The sequence below is a fragment of the Lytechinus variegatus genome, chromosome 1 (assembly GCF_018143015.1).
Source record: "Lytechinus variegatus isolate NC3 chromosome 1, Lvar_3.0, whole genome shotgun sequence".
NCBI lineage: Eukaryota > Metazoa > Echinodermata > Echinoidea > Temnopleuroida > Toxopneustidae > Lytechinus > Lytechinus variegatus.
Window position 1 is genome coordinate 42112780 of NC_054740.1, and position 24541 is coordinate 42137320.

The 24541-nt window shown below is 38.3% G+C and overlaps 1 protein-coding gene across 2 annotated transcripts in view; it reads left to right on the forward strand.

Annotated features, from left to right (window-relative positions):
* LOC121414351 (leucine--tRNA ligase, cytoplasmic-like) overlaps positions 1 to 24541 on the forward strand; it is a 45699-nt gene that overhangs the window by 6668 nt on the left and 14490 nt on the right. For both annotated transcript variants that reach the window (XM_041607508.1, XM_041607515.1), the window contains exons 2-18: positions 3604 to 3776; positions 4583 to 4670; positions 5368 to 5448; positions 6584 to 6712; positions 7722 to 7883; positions 9600 to 9844; positions 10268 to 10493; positions 10960 to 11124; positions 11424 to 11618; positions 12691 to 12920; positions 13664 to 13746; positions 18862 to 19000; positions 19797 to 20018; positions 21244 to 21359; positions 22760 to 23037; positions 23410 to 23550; positions 23915 to 24052. In XM_041607508.1, coding sequence (XP_041463442.1) covers positions 3631 to 3776; positions 4583 to 4670; positions 5368 to 5448; positions 6584 to 6712; positions 7722 to 7883; positions 9600 to 9844; positions 10268 to 10493; positions 10960 to 11124; positions 11424 to 11618; positions 12691 to 12920; positions 13664 to 13746; positions 18862 to 19000; positions 19797 to 20018; positions 21244 to 21359; positions 22760 to 23037; positions 23410 to 23550; positions 23915 to 24052 — 2784 coding nt within the window. In that variant the 5' untranslated portion in view covers positions 3604 to 3630. The remainder of the gene's footprint in view (positions 1 to 3603; positions 3777 to 4582; positions 4671 to 5367; positions 5449 to 6583; positions 6713 to 7721; positions 7884 to 9599; positions 9845 to 10267; positions 10494 to 10959; positions 11125 to 11423; positions 11619 to 12690; positions 12921 to 13663; positions 13747 to 18861; positions 19001 to 19796; positions 20019 to 21243; positions 21360 to 22759; positions 23038 to 23409; positions 23551 to 23914; positions 24053 to 24541) is intronic.

Consider the following 24541-nt stretch of genomic DNA (forward strand, 5'->3'; position numbering starts at 1 on the left):
CTGTTGATATTCTGTGTATTTTGAGGGAAAATACGTTTTCCGTGATTTTCCGTTTGAAATGCCACTTTCCGTTTCAAAAGGCCCTTTCCGTGAATTCCGTCCGTTTTCCGCGATCGCGGAAAATCACTGTCCCTATATGTGATACGATGAATCGCGTGCTTGCATCGCATGGTTTTGAAGCCCATATCTTGCGCGCGCGCATTTTTGCAACGTACGAGTGTAAGTACTGGCCGCGCGCTCACAGAGACGTCGAGTCATGAAAATCTCACGCATAACATTTGTTTGAACTTGGCATCTCTGAGTGAGGAGCGGGCAATTTTCTGCTCCAGCAAAGGTGACTACTGCTCTAACAACGCCCAGTCAAAGTTTGGCACCGCTAGAGGAAAGTTCGTGAACGCTTGGGTCCGCCCGGCCAACGCAGAAATCTTGAACGCTTGACAACCGCTGCTTCACCAGCGTTGCCCGGCCGGTGATTAAACGGTTCACAAGCTTTGGTGGAGCGGTGGTAAGCGTTTTCCGAGCGGACACGGGATTGCTGGAACGTTGCATTCATCCATTCACTGTTAAATAATAGCAATGAAGGGATGTACCGGAACTTACAAGAGTAATTGTGGCGAGTACAATGAGTAGCTGCATAAATAATACACTCTCTTTGTCATCATGATCATAGCATTAAACCTCGTTGAGCCAATGCCCGCATGCGCAGTACTCCGCTCTATCAATGCTCGAGTCGCCGCTATAAAACCAACACTCGTGACTGCTCGCCACCGTTAAGCCAACGCTACAGCTACGCTGGCTTCATTGATGCACCGCTGAGGCAACGCCCATGTTTTTTATTTTTTCCCCAATTTTGTGAGCGGTGACGAGCGTTGTCGAAATTCGACCCTCTCTCCCTACCGCTCCACGACCGCTCCAACAACGCTCGGGCGGTGTGACCTCACCTCACCACTAGTATTTTTTCGCAAATGTCATAGCAAGTCCTTAGGATCCTCAATAATGTCAATTTGCCTAGAGTCTAGACCTCTTTAGGCCCTACCACTTTTCTGAATATCTTCTTGATCGAGAACTGTATGCACGGCAAAATCACAAACGGGTACAGCACAGGTGATCTTCTGCAGGCCAGGCAAATCTGGGCTATTAATTATAGCATTGGTTGATACTTCAGTCCATACCAAAATTACGGCAAAGGCAAGCAAAGCAATGTCCGACCGAAAATCCAAACAGCGTTGAGATGATGTCAACTACAAGATCGAACCCGAAATACAGCTCTGTGGCTTTGTTCCCTATCGCGATCTTGTTCCCGATCGCGATAGAAAGTGTTGAGCATATTGTCTATGAAATGTGATTGAGGGCTTGCTAATGCTATGTTTGCGAACATTTTATATCTAGACATTACCTGTTAAAAACTACTGGTGGTGAGAATCGATCGGTATGCTGGTATTAAAACAGCCGGTGCGATAGTGTCTATTAGTGTTGACTTCTTCTTTTTGGGGGGTATAGGCTCTGCCCAGCAACTGTCGCTAAAGGTGCTGTCACACCTTGGCGTTTTAGACAGCGTATGCCCGACGTATGAGGAATTTGGCAAATACGCTGGCGTACGTCGAATACGTAACGGGTAAGTTTTGCATACGTTAAGAGTACGCTAAAACACGCTGGTATACGTCGTCATACGGCGAGGTCGTCGAAAATTTTGTGCAAGCACAAAATTTTTCGACGTATGCCAGCGTATGGCTCATACGTCCCGCATACGCGGGCCATAAGTTGGAGGCAAGTTACGCGATCGTTGATACACGTTGACACACGTTACTCGTAAGTTACTCATAAGTCGATGTACGTCGAGATAATGTCCAGCGTACCCTAAAACTTACTTCTAACCTATGAGTAACATGCTTTGAACGTATGTGTAACTTAACTCCAACGTATATTGACGTATGAAGACGTGCTCCGGACGACCACAAAACTTACTGAACGTGTTTATAACTTACAGCTACCGTATAATGGCGTATTGACAACGTTTATAGGAATTGGTATATAAAGGTGTGGTTCACAGGAGTTTTCTTCGGCATGGCGGTGGTGTTGATACGGTGATGTATCGTGCGGTTATGATTTGAATAGTCGAGCGGCAGCATTTTTATAGGCTACGACACGTGTTCGTCAGCGATACGCTGCCACGCGCTATGCGTAAGTTAGGCTATCGTAGGGCATAAGTTGTGTACGCCAGCAATACGCTAAGCATTCGTTGGAATACGTTACTTATAAGTAAACGAAGCGTTCGATATAAGTTACTAATATGTTATGTATACGTCCAACTCGTTATGAATACGCTAAGTATACGCCCAGAGTTGAAAAAAAATATCAAAGTTCAGCGTATGCCGACGTTTTAGAGAAATTTTGATACGTCAGGCATACGCTGTCTAAAACGCCAAGGTGTGACACCACCTTAAAACAGTTTTGCACCGGCCAACCTGGCAATATAGGTAACTGATTTCAAATTTTCACTGAAAATTTTGTTCCAATTCTTTGCCAAATATCTATTGTGTAATCGATCCTTGACCTGAATTCCAGCCACAGCATCAGCTGATCAGGCATCGAGAATGGCTGTATTTTGGCTTTGATCTCGACAGTTCAAGTCCTCAGTGAGTCAGACATTGTGGCGCTTGGCCATCATTTGCTCTTGACTGAAATTAGCGACCTAAATCTTGGGAACGCACGGGCAGATCGTTTTGTTTGGACGTTCAGTTCTTTTCTTCAGCGTTGAGCGAACCACCACCATTGAGTCCTACTCACTGTTAGTGATTAGGTTAGTGCACTTGGACTCGTGATCGAAAGGTTTCAATCCCAGCTCTCTACTTTAACCAGAAAGGCCCAGAGTATTTTTTGTTGTCTACATGTATAGCGCTCAGCCACCAACTGATTAACTTAGTCTTTGATATATAATGTTTCCTATTGTCAAAAAAGGTGCTGCTCTAAAAATGAGGCTCATCCCTATTTACTGTTTACAGGAATTGTATTTTGTTCAAAATGATTTTTTCACATAAGTAATCTACATGTAGGAAAGTTCATTCACCTGTCAAGTACCAACATGTGCATGATGTGGCTGACACCAATCAATTGTGCTAGTCAATGTAAACTGGTGTTTCATAACTTTACCAAGATTATAGGAAGATGGCAAGTCATATAGACAGTGGGGGGGGGGGGTGTTGAGGTCATAGAATCTGTATTTTTAGCACTGATCTGTAATTGCTGTCTATGTCCTCCAGGGTGAATTGGGAAGAGAAAAAAATGTGTTCTTGTAAAATGTCAACAAGGAAAATCTCAATTTATCAAGACAAGATTTGTGTTGGTTTATGAGGATATTCTTGTTTTCTGGGACAATCCTCATTTCTGGACCAGCACTTACATACAGTAAAAGCTTGCAGGTTGATTGTGTGTGCTGTCGAAGGAATGTGGCTGCTTGTGATGCATTACATTGAAACAACTTGATGTTTCATTGTCTGGCATTACTTTGCTTGAAGGGTGGCAGGGTTTGATATCCTGTTGTTGCCTTATATTGTGATGTTGAAATCCCATTTTGCCTTCACATATGTTTCACTTTTTGTGTAGGTGAGGACTATTGAAGCGGTCGGAAGAATGACAGAGTCTGTGGGAACCAAGCGCAAGGGAACCCATAAGGTTTCTACCTTGCAGAGCATAGAGGAGAAGATACAGAAGATATGGGCAGACCAAAAGATCTTTGAGGAAGATGCGCCGAAAAACTTTCAGAAACCCGGACCTGGGTAAGTACCTGCTTTGGTCATGATTCATTTTGTGTTGTTATCCTTAACTAATCCTATTTTTCAAAATTTTAATAAAGTAACAGAAGTCTATTCAAACAGACTAAATGTGTGTTTGTGACATTTGGTTTACTTCTCTATTTTGTTTTCTTGGGTGAAACTTGGTAATACTAGAAATTTCTTTAAAAATTATATGTGGAATACTAATGTCCATCTGGAATTTTTGCTTAATGCTAGTATGCAGCTTTTAGCTCGAAACTCACTGAACTACTTTTTATTGAACTTAATTGTAGGCCTATCATACTATGCTTCATTTGATCATCTTATAAGGTTTCTGAATCAATTTTCCTGGAAGCTTTGTAGGAAGCTAATTTCTTTGCTTAGGATATAAAATGTTTAACTACATGTATGTGCTATTGTGTACTTCAGCAATGTTTCATATTTCATGGCAGCTAAATATAAGTTTCATGAATTTGAGTTGTGAAAACAAGTACTTTATATTTTTCAAGAACGATTTATTGATGTTTATTTTATGTGCAGTGATGACTACTTTAGATTTACCTGTAAGGTACCTTATCAAAATTTAGAGACACATCTTTCCCAGAGATCCTGCATACAGCTTTTCTTTACCAATCATCACATATCATCACAGGCAAATTAATGGGTATTGCAGGAAAGCAAAAATGAAAAGACAGATCACACCTTTACAAAGGGATTCCTGCTTAATGACATAGCACAGACTTGCAACAGGTTACCTACGTCTGCTGGACAAACTCTAAATTAATGCTTGTGTTTGTTTTTTTATACAGGAAGGACAAGTTTCTTGTGACATTTCCTTACCCCTACATGAATGGGAGACTTCACCTTGGTCATACCTTCTCTTTTTCCAAGGCAGAGGTATGCTTCATTATTTCTATCATCTAGGGATTTTTTTTTCGTAGTTCTTTGAAAGGTACAGTTTGTTGATGTACATGTATATGTTCAGAAGAGAAGTTTTGATTGAATTTGTAGCTATTTCTGATATGTCTTAAGACAAAAGGATTTTTTTATTAGGGATACAAGAGGATTTAGGGGTCAGTTTATATAATGATCAGATTCCAAATATTCTTTAATTTTCTTTGGAGTCATATATTGCTACCGTACCTCAGAATCAATCCCTGAAAGTAGTCACCCAAAGATTCAAAAGTATTTTGTAATGATTATTTTTCCATCATTGTAAAGGGGGAAGTATTACTAGTCAGATAAACATATTCCCTTTTCAAATTAGCCTTGTGGCTTGCAGAAATGATCTCTAAAAAATCATATATTTTCAATCCTTATTTCTGCGTTTATAATCAGTCCTCCGTCGAGCTACAATATGAGTGGTGCCACACCTGAATACTGCTGGCTGCAGCTCATACACGCATCATTTACTTGGCACAAAGTTAGGTCTTCAGAATTGTCGGTTCGATGGGGTGTCCAAACTTTGCAGACATTCTATATTTATTGGGCTAAAATTCATTCACAATATATTCACATTTTTTACATCACCAATTCAATTACAATTGTATCACCTTTCTTGTATGTTCTTCCATTATTTTTTTTCTTGGTTTAGTTCATAGTTGGATATCTGAGAATGAAAGGCAAACATTGCCTCTGGCCATTTGGACTTCACTGCACTGGAATGCCCATCAAGGTAAATGATTCTATTTCATCAATTGGTGTTAATTATAAGTCACACAGTGCAACATTTATTCAATAGTTTGTTCTAAGGATGTTTTTTGTGACTCTACAATAACAATAGTTGTGATAATAATGTGGTATTTATACTTTGTACATATCTAAGCACTAGGTACAGATTAATTATTACCCCAGTCCACAGATTTAATCAGTCATTCCCACGTACAATGTATGTGCATCTTCCACTCCCTGGGGAGTATTCCTGTGCACACTTTGCACAAGCTACAATGACTTACATCCTACCGCATACACATTAAGCACCTGGGTGGAGAGTGTGGATTGATACCTTGGCAAAGGATGCCAGGCTGCTGTGGGATTCAAACACATGACCCTATGATAACAAGGCGAGAGTCAAAACCACTACACCATGGCTCTTCCACTCTATAGATCAACAGTGTTAAAGGGGAAGTTCACTCTGAAGAAAAGTTTGTTGTAAAAAAAGCAGAAAAAATAATAAAAATATTGGTGAAGGTTTGAGGAAAATCCGTTAAAGATTATGTAAGTTATTGGAATTCAAAGTTTTGGATTTGTGACGTCATATGCGAGCAGCATTCCTACATAGCGAATGGTAAAAAAATCAATGAATTTCAAATTTTGTATGGTTCCTGATGACTGTATTTTGTTTTCTATTTATGATCGGGTGTGAAATGATTCGTCTATTGATATACAAAAGGCCCAGTAAAAACCATTTTCAATTTTCTGAGAAAATGACATTTTATTGATTTTTTACCATTCGCTATGTAGGAATGCTGCTCGCATATGACGTCACAAATCCAAAACTTTGAATTCTAATAACTTTCTTAATCTTTGACGGATTTTCCTCAAACCTTCACCAATATTTGTTATTATTTTTACTGCTATTATTATAATAAACTTTTCTTCAGGGTGAACTTCCCCTTTAACTTCAGACATCATTGAAACACAAAATACCTATATGCATTTGATAGACAACCATTTATCACCTTGTTCCTTTTTTTCATTGGACAGCAACATTTCTTACCAACCGGAACATAATGTATTGTGCAATTTCAATAAAGCCCATTGTACAATTAAGAAAGAGTTGTTTCCCTTCTCATATCTTTCTCTAACAGGCCTGTGCTGACAAGTTGAAGAGAGAGATAGAAATGTTTGGTTGTCCTCCGGTATTCCCTGTAGAAGAAGCCGTAGTCCCAGACGAGAAAGATGATCCAATCATCAAAGACAAAGCTAAAGGAAAGAAGGTAAGGTCGCTAGTTTTCAAACGTTTCTTCCATCAATTTTTTTTTTTAATGTTTTGATGAAATTATTAATTCAAAATATAATGAATTTTTGTACTTGTGATGACTTCCCCTGTCATGGTCAAAATATAATCTCATTCTTTAGATTACATGATTGTATATATGGTGCAGTTTTAAGCTTATTTTACCTGTAGTTGCAACAAACAATTATTTCTTAAGAAAGTCTTTGTCACTGTATGCTAAATCTAGATCTTGGGCCGTTTCATAAAGCTGTTCGTAAGCTAAGAGCGACTTTATAAATGACCGGTGAACCTTTCTTATGTGCTTAACCATCACCAATGAATATACCATTTCCACAAGAAAAGATCACCAGTCGTTCTTAATGTCACTCTTAACTTACGAACAGCTTTATGAAACACCCACCTGGTTAGTGACATTAACCTAACTGTAAAATCTAAGCTAAAAAATGACTGCACTGACCGTCACACAGATAATATCACGTGTGGGTCAGTGTATTATTATTATTATTGCTTTGAAAAGACCTGACATTTGACCGGAATTTGATGCTTGTTTGACCTACTTCTCACTAGTCCCACATTTTGTAACTTAAGCATTTAGCAAATTTGTTTATTCCTACATAAAACATTTGGTGGTCATTTTATTAGTTTCTCATTTTTGTAACGTTACCACAACTGGGGCCCGTCTTATAAAGAGTTGCGATTGATCCGATCAATTACAACTACGGAAAGCCAGCAAAGTCAACATATAAACTGCATGTTTGTTCAAAAAAAATTCTAGATATGAATGTGTATCAATAAATTCATTGATTTCTTGATAATTTGGTGTGTTCTCCTTTGCTTACAAAGGACATTTGCAAATTTCCTGTAGAAAAAATTATGCCACTGATGGATTTCCATAGAGTTACGATTGATCGGATCAATCGCAACTCTTTGTAAGACGGTGCCCTGGCTTTTTTGCTAAAACATAAATCAATTGTATATTTTTATGACAGAGCAAACTGGCCGCCAAGACAGGGGTAGTGAAGTGGCAATGGCAGATCATGGAAGGCCTGGGGATACCTTCTGAAGAGATCCCAAAGTTTGCAGACGCCCTCTATTGGTTGGACTACTTCCCTCCTTTATGCAAGAAGGACGTCTCTCGTATGGGTTGTAAGGTAACTGTACTATAGGGTAAAATACCACTTGGTCTACGCTCAGTTTGTCTACTTTGATCTCATCCCACTTGGTATACTCCTATGAATAAATGATAAATGATAAAGCTGTTCGTAAGTTAAGAGCAACTTTAAGAACGACTGGTGATCCTTTCTTGTGGTAAATGGTATATTCATTGCCGATGGTTAAGCACGTAAGAAAGGTTCACCAGTCGTTTTAAAGTTGCTCTTAACTTACAAACAGCTTTATGAAACGGCCCCCTGATTGGTAAAAAAGCATGAATGCTTATAAGCAAGCAATTAGAGGACCGGCAGCTCTCAACACGATGTACTATAAACCTCTTCTCTAACTGTCCATACCACCATGCAAACTTCAAATATTGTCTACATCCAGTCTGTCTATTAAGCATTTAGCCCATTTACTATTTTGTTTTATTTCAAGTTAAGCTATAAGATACCAATTTCTTCAAATAAATATCCACTTCGTCTCGCATCACTGAGTCTAAGTGATTAGATGAATTGTTTATAAACCAAGTGGAAAATCATAAGAAGAAAAACTGGAAATTAGACTATCACATACCAAGTCACTGTTGGACCAAGTGATTGTAGGAATAAATGGGAGTTAGACTAAATAATTAGTCAACAATGTGGATTTAATCACGATGGTGTTTGACAAACTGAGAGTTAGACTATCTGCTTCTAGACCAAGTGGTTACAAAATCACTGTATTACCTGTTGTACACATTTTTATTGATCAAAGATATTGAAAGGTTTTTTTTTCTATTGATCAAGATGGCATTTTTTTTCTGTTTTTTGTTTTAGAAGTCTTGAAGTGGAAATTTAATGCCATAAAGCCTGAGCAAAATGTTCATTTTTTTTCAAATACACTTAGTTGAATGAGTTTGCTGGTGATTTGTTATCCACTGCTTTAGAGGGTTGTGGGTAGATTTTCTTTATGATTATATATTACATGTAACGATATTAAATCAAGATTCAATCCTGATGAAAAACTTTCAGTTCAGCATGTCATGCTGAAATTATCTTCTGCATGGGAGTTACTTTCCTGCTTCTGCTGATTTTAAGACCAAGTCAAATTGCATATTCTCGTTTGTTTTGCAACTTTTTACCTCTGTGAATGGTGTGTCATTGTCCCCATGTACGCTGTCTCTTTGTCTGCTTTATGATGCACCCTTAGTCATTGAAAGTTAACATTTATCAACATCAGCAATAGGAATTAAAATTTGTGTGCATCTTCGAATGGAATCTTGAACTCTGCGATTCTTGTATCCTGTTCTCTCTCACTGTATTTTGCTGCTTCTTTTTTTCTTTCCAATACACTTAGAAACTGTTGTATTAAATACTATATAAATGTTAATTATTATTATTATTGTAATGGATGGACCTATGGGGGCATTTAATAAAAGGACAAGTTTATGATTTATCCCACAAGTATGTTTCATCTTACAGAAATGGGAACTGTCTTCTCGTCCAATCAAAATAAGGACAGTTGTGAGATCTGTCATCTTTGTCAGACAAAAAAATGTTGATGAATTGCCCTCCTGATGCACCTTGTACCACACTTAAAGTACATTGGCTGACCATACGGGTTCATGTTCTGACCAACATTTCTGTTTCTTTGACAGTACAACGTAATCAGTGAGCAGGACAAGTAAGAATAAATTTAGTAATTATTTTGATGTTGTATTCTTTTATGATCAGATTGACTGGCGACGTACATTCATCACCACGGATGCCAATCCATTCTACGATTCCTTTGTGAGATGGCAGTTCCTGCTGCTCAAGAAACGTCAGAAGGTCAAGTTTGGGAAGCGTTACACCATCTACTCACCAAAGGATGGCCAGCCTTGTATGGATCACGACAGACAGTCTGGAGAGAATGTTGGACCTCAGGAGTACACATTGATTAAGATGAAACTCCAGAAACCATACCCACCCAAACTCAAGTGAGTATTTCTAGTCACACCACTTTGCATACACATTCAGAGATGCCAATCGCTCCTTTTGTAAAAAATATTTTATCCTCTATTCAATATAGAAATCCTGCAGGTTTTGTGCAAAAGACTTTATTTCTCAAAATACACATGTCAATTGGAGAAGGTTTACACTAATCTTATATACTGTACCCAAAATGCTCTTCTAAAATCATCTTTTATGATACTGTGATTCTTTTTACGGTATTAGTTGATTTCACATTAGGTGATTTCAAGGTTGGTATTTTAAAAGCACCATTTAGAGTGCCTACATAGCTTCAGCGCTGAGTTTATAAAAATGATAGCTATACACAGGGAAATACATTACAGGACCATTTGGTAGTAGTTGTAGTAGTAAAATAACATTTCTTTGTAAACCTTTTGGTCTGATTCCAGGAATTTGGAGAGCAAGGATGTATTCTTGGTTGCAGCTACCCTCCGGCCGGAGACCATGTACGGTCAGACGAACTGTTGGGTGCGACCTGATATGCCTTACATTGCTTATGAGATGGCAGGTGGAGAGGTTTTCATCAGCACCAACCGAGCTGCCAGGAATGCTGCTTTCCAAGGAATGACAAAGTCAGATGGCGTTGTGGATGTCCTGGCGGAGCTAACAGGACAGGTAGCTGACTGCTGAATTCTCTTGTTCCCATACAAGGCCTGAGTCTTTAAGTTTACTTTATAAAGCATTTTAACAGTAACAAATGGATGGTTAGGGCTAACGGGGGGGGTGACAAAAACTTCCCAAAAGTTGCTGACATTTTACATTTCACATCTTTACATCCATAAAATGGCCATATATTTTTCCGTAAATTGGTTTGATTTAGTTTTGCCTCCAAAATACTATTCACTTCGAGGTAATATTAGAGTCACCTCTACCGATAATTTCAAACAGAAAACCTCAAATCAAAGTGTATTTGTATACTAGTGATAAATTAATAACTCAATTTATATGTTTGGCTCAATTTTGACCGAGATTGCTATAATTGTTGCATGGGTTCCAATCAGGTGGTTCCAATACAGATAGAGGTAGAAAGCTGCGCCAAATAAGCAGTAAAGAATTCTCAAATTGATGTTTACTCACTCAGGATATTATGGGCGTGGCTTTGAGCGCACCCCTTACCAAGTATGATAAGATCTACACCTTGCCTATGATGACAATCAAGGAAGGTAAAGGAACAGGCGTGGTCACCAGTGTACCTTCGGATGCTCCTGATGATTTTGCTGCCCTCAGGGACCTCAAGAAGAAAAAGGTAAGGACTTTATTAGAAGCCAGTATTTTTATTGATTGACTGACTGTCTGTCTGTCTGTGGTGGTGATAATAATGAATAAAATGATGAAAAAACATGCTCAGGATTTTACTTGTATTGATAAATGGACACATTCAGAGTACGTGGTAAAATTTGTGCAATAGGTCGTTTAAATTTTTAAAAATCGTACTTGTGTAGATGTACATCACAAAAGTTTACAAGTTAGAAAATAATACATTCCAATTATCAGATACTGAAATCAAACTGTATTAAAATGAAATGACTCTCATATTTGTTGCAGGATTTCCGAGAGAAGTATGGTATCTCTGATGAGATGGTGTTGCCCTTTGACCCCGTCCCGATCATAGAGGTACCTGGATATGGCAACCTGTCGGCAGTCAAGGCATGTGATGAGTTCAAGATCAAGAGCCAGAATGACCGGGATAAACTCCAGGAAGCTAAGGAGAAAGTCTATCTCAAGGGATTCAATGAAGGGGTAAGACGAGGAGAGCATTTCATAAACAGATTTGTCAGTAATTTTCACTGAAAGTTGTGATAACCGTTAGAAAATCCTTGCATACGATTGGCTGAGAGCATATATGTCAGTAAAAATTACTGACTATTTGTGTCGTGAAACAGTCCCCTGGAGAGCATTACATGAAGAGATTTGTCAGTGATTTTCACTGACTTCTGGGCCCCATCTTACAAAGAGGAACGATTGATCCAATCAATAGTAACTCTATGGAAATCCATCAGTGTCATAATTTTGTCTACAGAAAATTTACAAAATGTCCATTGTAAACAAAGGAGATCTTCCCAAATTGTCAAGAAATTGATGAATTTATGGATATCTAGAATTTTTTTTTGAACAAACATACATTTCATATGTTGACTTTGCTTGCTTGCCATAGATGCGATTGATCGGATCAATCACAACTCTTTGTAAGATGGGCCCCTGATGTACATTATTGGAAATCCTGCCACCTGATTGATTGAGAGCAAGGTAGTCAGTGGAATTTTCTGACAAGACCCTTCATGAACAGCTCCCTTCAGTTTTGAGAATAAAAAACTTATTCTGTTTACTGATATCAATGACAATTCATGCAATCTGGGGAGCGTTTCATGAAAGGACTTGTTGGATGTTTTATCCGACAAGTCCCATTTTATTCGACAGTTACTATAGTAACAGTGCCTCTCAGCCAATCAGAATCAAGGAAAGATGTCAGATCTGACAACTTGATGTTGATGAAACGGTCCCCTGATACACACCTAGAAGCCTAGATTATCTAGTAGTCTTCAAGATATTTGGCACCCCCCTTTCTAATTTGGAATTGAATGCATTTAATTTTGTACAGCTCACTGAGAATGGAGATTTCATGAAAATGAGACCTGAAGCGTAATAAATGTTCATAAGCTCTGCCTACTATTATCCATCTATAGATCGGGTACCCTTATAAGTGCCTTCTGCATTCACAGAACTCCTTCCTACTAGGTAAACATTTGTCCATAGTGTCCATAAAGTGTCCATAAAGAATGATTCACCAACTGCTTTGTAACTTCAATCACAGGTCATACAGGTCGGAGAGTTCAAAGGTCAGAAGGTCAAGGACATCAAGAAGGAAGTAAAGTTGAAGATGGTGAAGGACGGTGATGCAGTGATTTACTACGAACCTGAGAAGAAGGTTGTATCCCGTTCAGCGGAGGAGTGTGTGGTAGCTCTATGTGATCAATGGTACCTTGATTATGGGACACCACCATGGAGGGAACAGGCCGACAAGATGCTAGAAAAGATAGAAACGTGAGTCAATACGTACCAATAATCAAACAATTTGAAACAATCTGTGATTGTGTGGCCTAACCATTGTAGCAATATGGGGGGGGGGTGCTATCACTGCTGATGATATATGATTTACATTTTGGTAGAGAATTTAGTGGGATTTCCTTCATTTTGATATACCAAATTTATTTTTCTTTCCATCTTATATATGTTTTTCAGGGAATGTCATATATTTTAGTAATCATAGATATCTGTTACAGCTGTGTTTAATTATTCCATATTGCAAGCAACATGATATTGATATATTACAATTATTGTTCAAGGAACCAAGAGTTCGGCACTTGAGAGTGTTAGTAAAATAACCACCAAGAACATGACTTAATTTCAAGTAAATCAAGAAAAGTGATTTCATGAGCACTATGTTCTGTTTTTCCTTTAATCTGGGGAACTTCAGGGGCCCATTTCATTATGACTTGCAACTTTGGTAACTTTGCCATTATGAATGCTATCATGATAACAGTGCTCAGCAGCCAATGAAAACCTAGGTTCCCATGGTAATTACATTAATTGTGAAGTTACCATAATCATCCGGTCTTAATATGAAGCAGGACCCAGGTTGAAATTCCTAAGTATAAATTAGTTACAAGATGGGCTCATCTATAAGCAACAAGCACGTATCTTCGATGATTTGAACATGATATGGACTTTGTTCATTGTTATAATTCATTTTGATGGGTATGACTTTCATCTTTTAATTCATACAGCTATGCAGAAGAGACCTACAAGAACTTTGTTGCTACATTGAATTGGCTACATGAGCATGCATGCTCTAGGTCATACGGTTTAGGTGAGTTAACTCTTTGTGCGTTTCGTTCGCATCAATACACCCCCATAGACGTTTTTTACAACTTTTGCACACATAAGTCCCTATTGATGACCCTTTGTCCGGTAGATTTGTAGTTTTGTTTTTGACATATTCATTTTCAAAACCTTTGGGTGGGAGACTTAATTGTACCTTCTTAACAATTTAAACCAAAAATCCATGCATCCTCCTGTAGACCCAGGAAGTTCATTGCAAAAAAGAGAAGAAAATCAAAAAGAGAAGAGCTGGTTGTGAGCAGTGTTAATGCAAGTTGACTGAAGTTAAGGATAGTATTGGGGAGCCATATAACATCCTCGGGACACAGACCAAAGCTTTGCACAGAGGTGTGGAGACAGGCCTGATGTATATGCCCTAACACCATGGAGGGAGTAAAAGGTTTCAAGTCCTCTTGCAATGATGTCTACGGTAGAATCAGACCATGCAGAAGATTTGGTGATGCCTAGATGGGGATGTTGAGACACTTTGTTGATGGGTTGTCCTTCAGCCAGCATCCATGAAGATTGTTCCCTTTTGTCAGGAAGGTTTACTTCTCATAGAAGACAACAACTGCACTCTTAGAGTGGTTGATGGAGTATTGCCACCTCTTGGTATACTTATGAGTGATTGCAAGCATCTCCTGTAACTCGTCAGCAGAGGAAGGGCTACATCATCCGCAAGGATAATTATACCTGTGTATCTTCCCTGAAAGGTGCATCCTAGTCCTTTCTATTTGAGATACTTTTATCAGATTGTCCATAAAGAGTGGCTAGAGTGATGGGGAGAGTATGGCACCTTGTCACAAACCTTGTCCCAAGAGAATTGGGTTAGCATACCTGCCAACCATTCCGATTTTGGCGGAATTATACCGATTTTTTAACCTCCATTCCGAATTCCTAATTTTTAAACCAAAATTCCGATTTTTGGGTCAATCAATATAGTGTTGAAATTATTGAAACGGCTGTACAATGCGACTAACTCATAAACGGCTGTAAGATACGACTAACGCATACACAACTGGAGCGCACGGCTATGCAAACAGAGAGCGACTTAAAACGGCGCGCAAACATTGCTAAGTGCACAGTTCCATTGCAAATACATGTGAAAATTACGAGCGTACACGCAACAGCCGATATTAGCGTTGACTTCCGGAACAAAATGGCGGCTGACATTGGCTCGCGAAAGTGCCAGTTTTTAGTGAGGACATGTTTTCACAATCCACGAACATCGGAAAAACCGTGAAAAATTCACTTTTTTAGACCCCTTGTTTTCTAACTACGATGTAAAGAATTAACGATGGTGATATATTTGACGCGAAATATGGTGATTTAGGTAAGAAAATTTCACTTTTTATTCGAGGTTTTACCCATGTCGCCGGATGATTTTGTATTGCGGAGTAAGTGAATGTGTAGTGTACCCGGTACATATCTAGAGTGTGTTGGTAATATCATTGGTGAATCTGCCGAACGCTTGCCTAAACTCCCGGCGCGCGCGCCCGAGTTGCTGCGCCTCAACCTCCCAGTCTCACAAAAACAGAAAATCCAGTGTTTATTTTGTTGAAACAATTCCTCCCATAACGGAACATTAGTTAAATTTCATTTGCAAATGTACAGTGAATGCAGCCTCAATCAGTCAGACTGCAGGTCCCAAGAAAGTGGCTTCTTTCATCCAAGTGATATTCATGACTTGAGATGTTTTGCATATTTAATGAGCTTGATGCGAACCAAAACACCTCTTTTCATTCGGCCATTGCTGCTCTAATTGTGCATCGAATTTCATGAATTTTGTACCATTGTAAAGAAGAAGAATCATTTTTTCAGGTCATGTGTTTGGATTTATTCAAAGATTTTGTAATATAGGTTCAAATTTTGATCTAAAATATGCTACAAAATAAATATTTTCACCTGACAAAAGCTGCTATTTTCACACTTTATTTATGTTTGAGCCTAAATGATTTTTATATCATGATAAAGCTGAATATGTATGCTTTGAAATGATATAGGTTTCAAAATAAGAATTGGTTTAATCGGGTCAAGATCACACTTTTCATTTGCCAAGTACATAAAGCAGTTTGAAAACAAGAATACTGCACTCTGATTGGTCAAAGAGACCACCCAGTGGCAAATTCCAACGGTTCCAGTGCCTGGGTTCGTGGGAAGGTCACACTTCCCATGTGGTAATCTCCTCAAATACCCCGCGTCTGTTGTTCTGTGAACCTTATCCAGCCAATCAGGACTCTGGATTTCATGCAAGTACAAAATTTCAGAAATCTCGTCTTGTACCTTGGTGGGAAAAGTGTGATCTTGACCCGATTAAAAGGTACCGCATATCAAGAGTGGCATTGTGAGAAAGTACAGAAGTTCAGCTTTATGGTGATATAGATATCATTGAGGCTCAAAATAAAAAGTTTTGCACAATTTGCAAAAGAAAACAGAGGAAGAAAATTTAGTTTTGAGGCAAATTTTCAGGCCAGAAATTTACTTATTTAACAAAATATTGTATACAAAATAAATGACCAATATGAAAGAGTAATTTTTACTCTATCTAATGGTGCAATAATATTTCATTTAACTTGAGGTTAAAACAGGTAAATTCTTAGAGAAAGAAAATCTCACGAATCACGAGATTTTGCAAGGGGGAGGATTCAGCCACGAGATGATTTGTATGAATCTGGCCTTTTTGCTCATTAGCATAGGGACCTGCGGTCTGACTGCAATATTTTGGGTTAATACTCATTACTGCTTGAACTTATGCACTAGATTGTACATGAATGCACATTGCAAAATAATGAAAATTGTACGCAAAATAATGCAAAAACTGACAAAATAATGGATTAATGATTTTGAATTTTAATAAAATTAGATCAACTCCTGGCATAGTATTGAAGGTGAATTTACTTTAAACAATGCAAGGAAATGCCACTTTTCCATGTTTGAAAATGCAAAAAGTCCCTACCGTGGCAGGGGGGACACCCCCCTCCCACACCTCCCCCGCTCGGGTGCTTCGCACCCTCGGACGAGGACGCCTCGCGTCCTCGTATTTTGGATTCCTATTTTTCATTCACAAAACTTGGCAGGTATGGGTTAGATACTTTTCCTTCCCAAAGAACCTTGCTGTTACCATTTTTGTATAGTTCAGCCAGGAGAGCCACAAATGAGGGATTAACAGTGGTGTCATATCTTCTTGAAAAGGCCATCATGCCATACACAGTCAAACGCCTTTTGAGCATCTAAGAGAGCAACAAAGGTACGCTTCTTGAAGATGCTGTTGATCTCGATAGAGAGTTGTAGGCATGTAGAAGTCAGGATGCAGTATCTACCCTTTTGAAAACCAAACAGGAGTTCATCAGGGATGTTAGAGTCTCGAAGAGAACTTTTCAGGTGACGTTTCAGCAGCAGTTCTAGTAGCTTAGAGAAACTTGGTATGATGGAGATTCCATGATAGTTTGATGGGTCATGCATTGATTTAGCCATTTGTGTATGGTTATAGGGTTACACAAGGGTTTGCTTCACTGACTAGGGTATATGAGACAAAGCCATTCATGCATTGAACAGTAGGAGGAGGAGACCGGACAACCTTGGCCAGAATGGATGACATGTTCTGGCATGATATTATCAGTGCCACGTGCTTTGCCTTTCTTCAGAGTGGAGATGCAGTATCAAGGTCCTTAGAAGTGAAGAAGATAGCTAGCTGTGACCTTGTTGAGCTACTGCTGTCATCCTTAGGATGAACTGTCCCTAGTTTTCTGAAGTGTTCCTCAAATGCCTGTAATGATGTTTTTGCCATTATATATAACACCTCCCATTTCCAATGACTGTTTGCTCTGCGTAAATTTCCCTTTCCTACGGTTCTCCTTAACCAGCCTATAGAAGAGAGAAATGTTGCTGTGGGAGTTGGCAGATTCAATATCTTTGAAGGTCTGATGATGAAGAATAGCCGTGGAGCACCTCAGACTCCAGTGAACTTTTCCTAGGTGTGATGTATGCTACCCACTCTGGGATAGGTTTCTGGGGTCTACATGCAGCCTTCCAAGCAATCCAAGATCAATGAGCCTTTTTATATGTTTGTGCAACCTTGTTTGTCCATTCCTTTTTTCCACTGGGTAGCTCCACCTGTATCTTGTGGGGGAGTGATTTAGATACCTGTAACATGTGTTCTCTGAGAGTTTACAACATTTGGTCAATACCAGGCCAGTCAATCTTGAGGCGCTGCAGTGGCTTGGAGCCACAGCTCCATCACTATTGACTTTAAGAAGATCAGAGCTTGTTGTCAGGAGGACTGTCACCGGCCGATGATCAGAGGTATTCATAGGATGTTCATCATGAATGGCAAGAGTATGGAAGTGGTTTGAGAGGTGTACAAGCATACATGTAGATATCAGACTTACAGACAGTACATCTATGATTCTGGATTTGATTTGAGTTTGATAGGCCTCATGAACTGCATGTTATTTGGTTCCATAATCAATATGAAAAATGATAATAGCCGGCTTTATATAGCACTTTTTGTCTGTGGATACAAAGTGCTATTTTTACCCAGAATTTAGCTGGAGCTACCAGTTCTCCAACAGCGCTCATACTAGGTACCCATTTACCTCACCTTGGTCGAGTGTAGCATAGTGTGAATAAATTTCTTGCTGACGGAACGCATGCCACATTTATTTATTTATTTATTTCGTTTTGTTTACCCAGGGTAACCCCATCGGTGGACTAAGCACCGTTTTTCTTGGGGGCTCTGCATTCAAGTAACAAAATACATATAATAAATACAAACAATGAAAAAGTATTAAAACGAGGAAGAAAATATGATCAAAGAGGCAAGCAACTTGCAGGACAGACATACTGAAATACATGTGTGTATGTAGACCAAAAGTCAACATATGTATTGTGCATATGCAAGTCCATATAAGTACATATTCCCTATGATCATATAAAATTTTGAACTTGAGCTGGCTTCGGTCGCAGCGAAGTTTGTTTCTGCATTATAGCAAATATTTTTAATATCTTTGGTAGATTAGCTGAACTAACAAGCAAAGAAACAAGAAATGTAATTAATATTTTTTTCTATTGAATGAAATGTATTGGCTTGGCTTGTATTTTTCAGGAACCAAATTACCATGGGATGAACAGTACCTGATAGAATCCTTGTCTGATTCTACCATCTACATGGCTTACTATACAGTCTGTCACTTGCTTCAAGGTGGAGTCTTTGATGGTCAAGGATCCAGCCCTCTTCATATCAAGTAAACAGATCTATTTATATGATTCAATTTGGGTTTTGGAACTTACATGTAGGACATAATGGGCGGAATTCACAAAAGTGGTTTTTAAAACCTATGGTTGAATCCATGGTTTATGCAGATTTCCTGTATAAAAGCACGCATCAGCATTGGACATGTTTTATACAGGTTCCCGATACACGGTAAATTAAGCATAATTTATACAGGAAATCTGCATAAACTATGGATTAAACTGTGGGTTTTCAAAACCACCTTTGTGAATTCGAGCCAATATGGCAAAAAATTGTTGTCTTTACAGATAATTAATGGTGATGGTGCGACAGAAGATCATGAGGGTGATAATGAGGAGGATAATGTTGATGAAATAATGATTCTGATAGTGGGTGATGGTGATGATGATGACGATGACGACAACGGAAATGGGGATTGTGACGCCATGGTATGTTGATGGCGATTGATCTTGATAAGAAGAAAATACTGGTTGGGATGATAATATGATTATTGTATGGGAGATAGTATTGATGATGATGATTATGTTGATGCAGGTAATCTTGATGATAGTAGTGATGATGGTGATGATGATGATAATGACACAGTAGTAGATGATGATGATTATGTTGATGCTGATAATGGTGATGATAGTTATGATGATTGAGGCGATTGTGACGATCATCATGATGATTATGGCAGTAACGATGATATTGATGATGAAAATGACAACTATAATGACGACAGTGAATACCAGCAAAATGATCACATGCTTTAACTATCACATTAATACCGTCACCTGAATCTGCAGGCCAGGACAGATGACTCCTGAAGTCTGGAACTACATCTTCTTCCAAGAGAGTCCTTTCCCCGCTTCCACGGGTATCCCGAAGACCACTCTAGATCGTCTGAGACATGAGTTCCAGTATTGGTATGGTGTAGACCTGAGGGTGTCTGGGAAGGATCTCATTCCAAACCATCTCACATACTGGATCTACAACCACGGTGCAATTTGGCCAGATGAAGAAAACAGGTACCTCTGTTCTATTCATTTCTTGAATTGAAAACAATATGAATATATCATTGGCGTTCATCCGAACCGTCGTATCAGTCAATTTTGTTTTTTAAAAAGTCAATTTATCAATGTTAAGCACTTGTCTTGGTCTTTCCTACCATGTATTTTTTTCTAGCAATTAATGTCTTGCATGGCATGGGATTAAAACTGCAAGTATAGTTAACTTTGAAGGATCTGCATGCTGACTTCACTTGTTGCGATGGGTTATATTGTGATCAAACAAATATGATAAAGGTTGAGCTATTGTGTAATAACAGTGGATCCACCCTCCTATCCATTGTCTCATCATAGCCTTTCAACACCTGAGAACATTAATTGAGAAATTGAGATGCTGATTGGTCTTCATCCAGTTCATCTTATCTCTTTTTAGTCTCACTCCCATCCCACTTTGTCTTATCTTATTCTCTATACAACCAATTAGTAGTATACTACCAACCATTGGTCTAATACCATTTAGCATAATAGTAATAATAATAATAATGGTATGTTTACCCAAGGTAGCCACTTCAGTCCCGAAAACTGTTCTCCCATCGGGCCCTGCTATTATTATTTCCCCAGCTTTAGCTTGGCTACCTAGGCGCTCAAGTATTCGAGGAATTTCTTCCTACCGGGTACCCATTCACTTCACCTGAGTTGAGTGCAGCACAGTGTGGGTAAATCTCTTTCTGAAGAAAAACATGCCATGGCTGGGAATTGAACCCACATCCCTCAGATTGGGAGATGATAGTCGTAACCACTAGACCATGATGCCCCACAATACATTTACACAGCATATTTACCACTTTGTCTAATTTCTAATAAAGGCTCTACCCATTTCATGTACTATTCACTTGGCCTAGCACCATGTAGTATACATGGTTAGGTGAACTGTTTAAGAATAAAGTTTGCCATAGTACAAAATGATATGTACACAATATGGAAATCAGACCATTTGGGCCTAAGACTAAAAGGGAATTAGATTAAGTGGGTATGAGGCCAATTGGGTTAAGTCCATATTGTATGATCTAAGACGTAGACCAAGTGTAGTGTAGAGTAAAAAGCATTTAGACCACTTTGGTACATGTAGTAGGCCAATTTGGTTAAGTCCATATAGTATTAGACTAAGATTTAGCCCAACTACTTGTAGACCTAGTGGATGTAGTCCATGAAGCTGATTTAGACTTCTTGTTCTCTCTTGATATAGATGGCCCAAAGGAACCCGATGCAATGGTCATCTCATGCTCAACAATGAAAAGATGTCTAAATCAACAGGAAACTTCCTAACCCTTGCTGATGCTATAGACAAGTTCTCTGCGGATGGTATGTATGGCATGTCAATGTTATTGAAATAAGTCTCATAGTTGGTCTCTGAAGCCCAGCGCACATTATACAATCTGACTGTGACCCGATTTTCAAGCAAATTGCAATAAGTATTTTATTTGAAGTTCGGCATAATGCCAGGAATACTATAATTAGGATTGTGCTTTGCTGCAAGCCTTGTAGTCGAAGTAAAGTCCAAATCAGCTTCAAGGCTGATGATTTAGAATTGAATTTGATTTTTTTTCCCTACAGGGAGGCTCGAAATAGACTGGAATTTCAATTTTGATATTCATCCCACTATTCAGAACTTTGATTGTTCAGATTGTATAGGTTGAAATGTTCATATCAAATGCTATTATAATTTCCTTGAAAATGAGGATTGTGTAGTGTGCAGTGGGCTTGCCTTAAATGGAGTTTTTCTGGGGAGCGTTTCATCAAGATTTTTGACCGATCTTAAAACTTTCCTTGATTTTGATTGGCTGAGAGGCACTAGTACTACGGTTTCTGTGTCAGATAAAACATCCCACAAGTCCTTTCATGAAATACTCCCTAAGATGTTATTGGAACTCTTCCTCTTAATCAAGTGTATACAACTGTAGTTATGCTGTCATGAATATGATTCCAAAATGAGACAATTATCGAATGGTCAATCTTGCATTGGGAAAAAGCTACATATAGCCTGAAAATTAGTAATTACAACCAAAGCATTATTTTCTGCATGTCTCTTTAAACAATTACTCCTGTGTAATTATGTGCAGATGTATGATTATTTTATCAGGAATTCTCAAAGGTCAAAAAAAATTCTGTTAAGCCTAAAGGCCACCGCACACCTTCCGACTATTCGCGATCCGATTTTGGAACAAATCGCATTTTGCTCATTTTCTGAAAATGTGAATGGAACATACGATTTTATTTGAGGTTAAAATTAATTGAAAGAATATTAATATAACCATTTTGAAAGATTGCACGCCTTTATTTTGGAGTAAAGGCCAAATTAGTTTCAAATCGTAGCCAATCATACGACTGCTATGACGTCATTACGAATAGATATTAAATTTGCTTTTATTCTAAGAAGGATGATAGCATAGTCACAGATTTGAACATAGGTATTCGTGCGATGATTTCGAACATTACACAGTAAGATATTCCAAGTCTCAATATTAGCATCAAATTTACTACGTTTTATTCTAAAATTTAGTCGCAGACCAATCGTAAGGTGTGCGGTCGCCTTAATATGTAGGACTACCTAGTCTAAAAAAAGTATTCTTTTAGATCCTGACAGTAGTAAAGGGGCAATGCCATAAATAATCAGCCATTTGTATGTTCGTATCCCATTTTTCTCCATTCGTACTCCATTGTTCTGTATGAATTACTTCCTATGGCTTTTGTTTTGGTTATAGGTATGCGTCTTGCCTTGGCTGATGCTGGTGACTCAGCGGTAGAAGATGCTAACTTCATGGAGACTGTAGCTGAGGCCGGAATACTGCGGCTTTACAACTTCCTAGAGTGGGTCAAGGAAACCCTGGAGAAGAAAGACACCTTCAGGACGGGTCCATGCGATACCTTCAATGATCGGGTCTTTGACAGCGAGATCAACAAGGCCATCCTGGAGACTGAGAAGCAGTATGATCGTATGATGTTCAAGGAAGCCTTGAGGACTGGTTTCTATGAGTTCCAGGTAATTGTAATTCTCTTACATGTAGTATTTCATGGTTCTAGAATGGTGATTGCATCATCAGAGAATCTCTATCATCTGGCTCATCCTGATCGGACAATCTGTGGCCGAGATCTTAAGGAGGGCCCATAATCTCTCAATATCCCTGTGGTTGTCAAAAGAATCAAAATACCCCAAGAGTATTAGGTTTAAAAATGAACGTAATTGAGATATGTGAATCAAAATCACCTTGATTCAAATTTCAAAGCAATTTCACCCCTTACAAAATCTATAGGATTGTTCAGTTCTATTTACAAGATAATCTATATTCTGCAAATTTTAAGAAAAAGTGCTGGATAAACTCAAAAATATTATTTTGTTGTATGATTTCACCAGGCAATCAGGGACAAGTACTGTGTACTGTCTGTGGAAGGCGTTCATCGAGATCTGATCCTGCGTTTTATTGAGGTCCAGACCCTCATGCTAGCTCCATTCTGCCCTCATCTGTGTGAACATATTTGGTCTCTTCTTGGAAAAGTAAGTACAGTATCAGTTTATTGGAATCTAAGGCCATCGATTAGATTTCAGGTTGTAAGAGCATTCTATCTTTTTATTACATTTATTGTTTAGTGACAGAACCAAGTGATTGCTATTATCAATAGGTGAATGACTGGCCCTTAAATTTTGCCACTTACAAATATTGTTGGATAGCTATTTTAAAATTGTATTAGTGTGTTTTTTATTGACTATATGGTTGAGCTGTACCAAAGAATATGGTATATATTTGTCTTTAATATTAAGTGAAAACGTAATGCTATTAAGGTGTGTTCTTGTTTTTAGATATAGGATAGATTGTGTAGCAACTGTATAATGGTATTCACAATGTATTTTTTTGTTATAGGATGGATTGTTGATGCGAGCATCCTGGCCTGTAGCTGGTTCTGTTGATGATGTCTTGGTACGGTCGTCAGAGTACTTGATGGACACTGCTCATGAACTACGTCTCAGGGTCAAGATGGCGATGAACCCTCCAAAGAAGGTAATATCCAGCTCTTTTTATAAGATTATCAAATGTAATATTTACTCATCTTAATTTGTTTTCATGTTCCATAAAACTTGTATATAAAGGAGGTGCAAATATACAATGCAATATGTTTTAAAAATTTAAGGTCATTTGATAAAGGTTAAAGGTCAATTCAGGTCCAACCCTTTTATATTTTTGTTTGTTTGATAATTTCATGTGTTGTTGTCCTATCAGTTCATTTCCTTAAATCCTTGATGGTTGTATATTCAAATGTTATGAAATAGATAACAAGTTGGAAAGTTATGGTCAATGGTCATTTGAGGTCAACAATCTTAAGTACTTTTTATCATATTTTTGTTATTTCCTCTCATTTTTTGAAACATTATTTATATCTTTTGTTTTCAAAGTAAATACTTAAATTGTGTAACGCAGGCATGATTGTCAGAGCCACTCCACCTGTTTTACAGTTGGCTTCTGTTCTAAAAAAATGAAATAGTTTGTGAA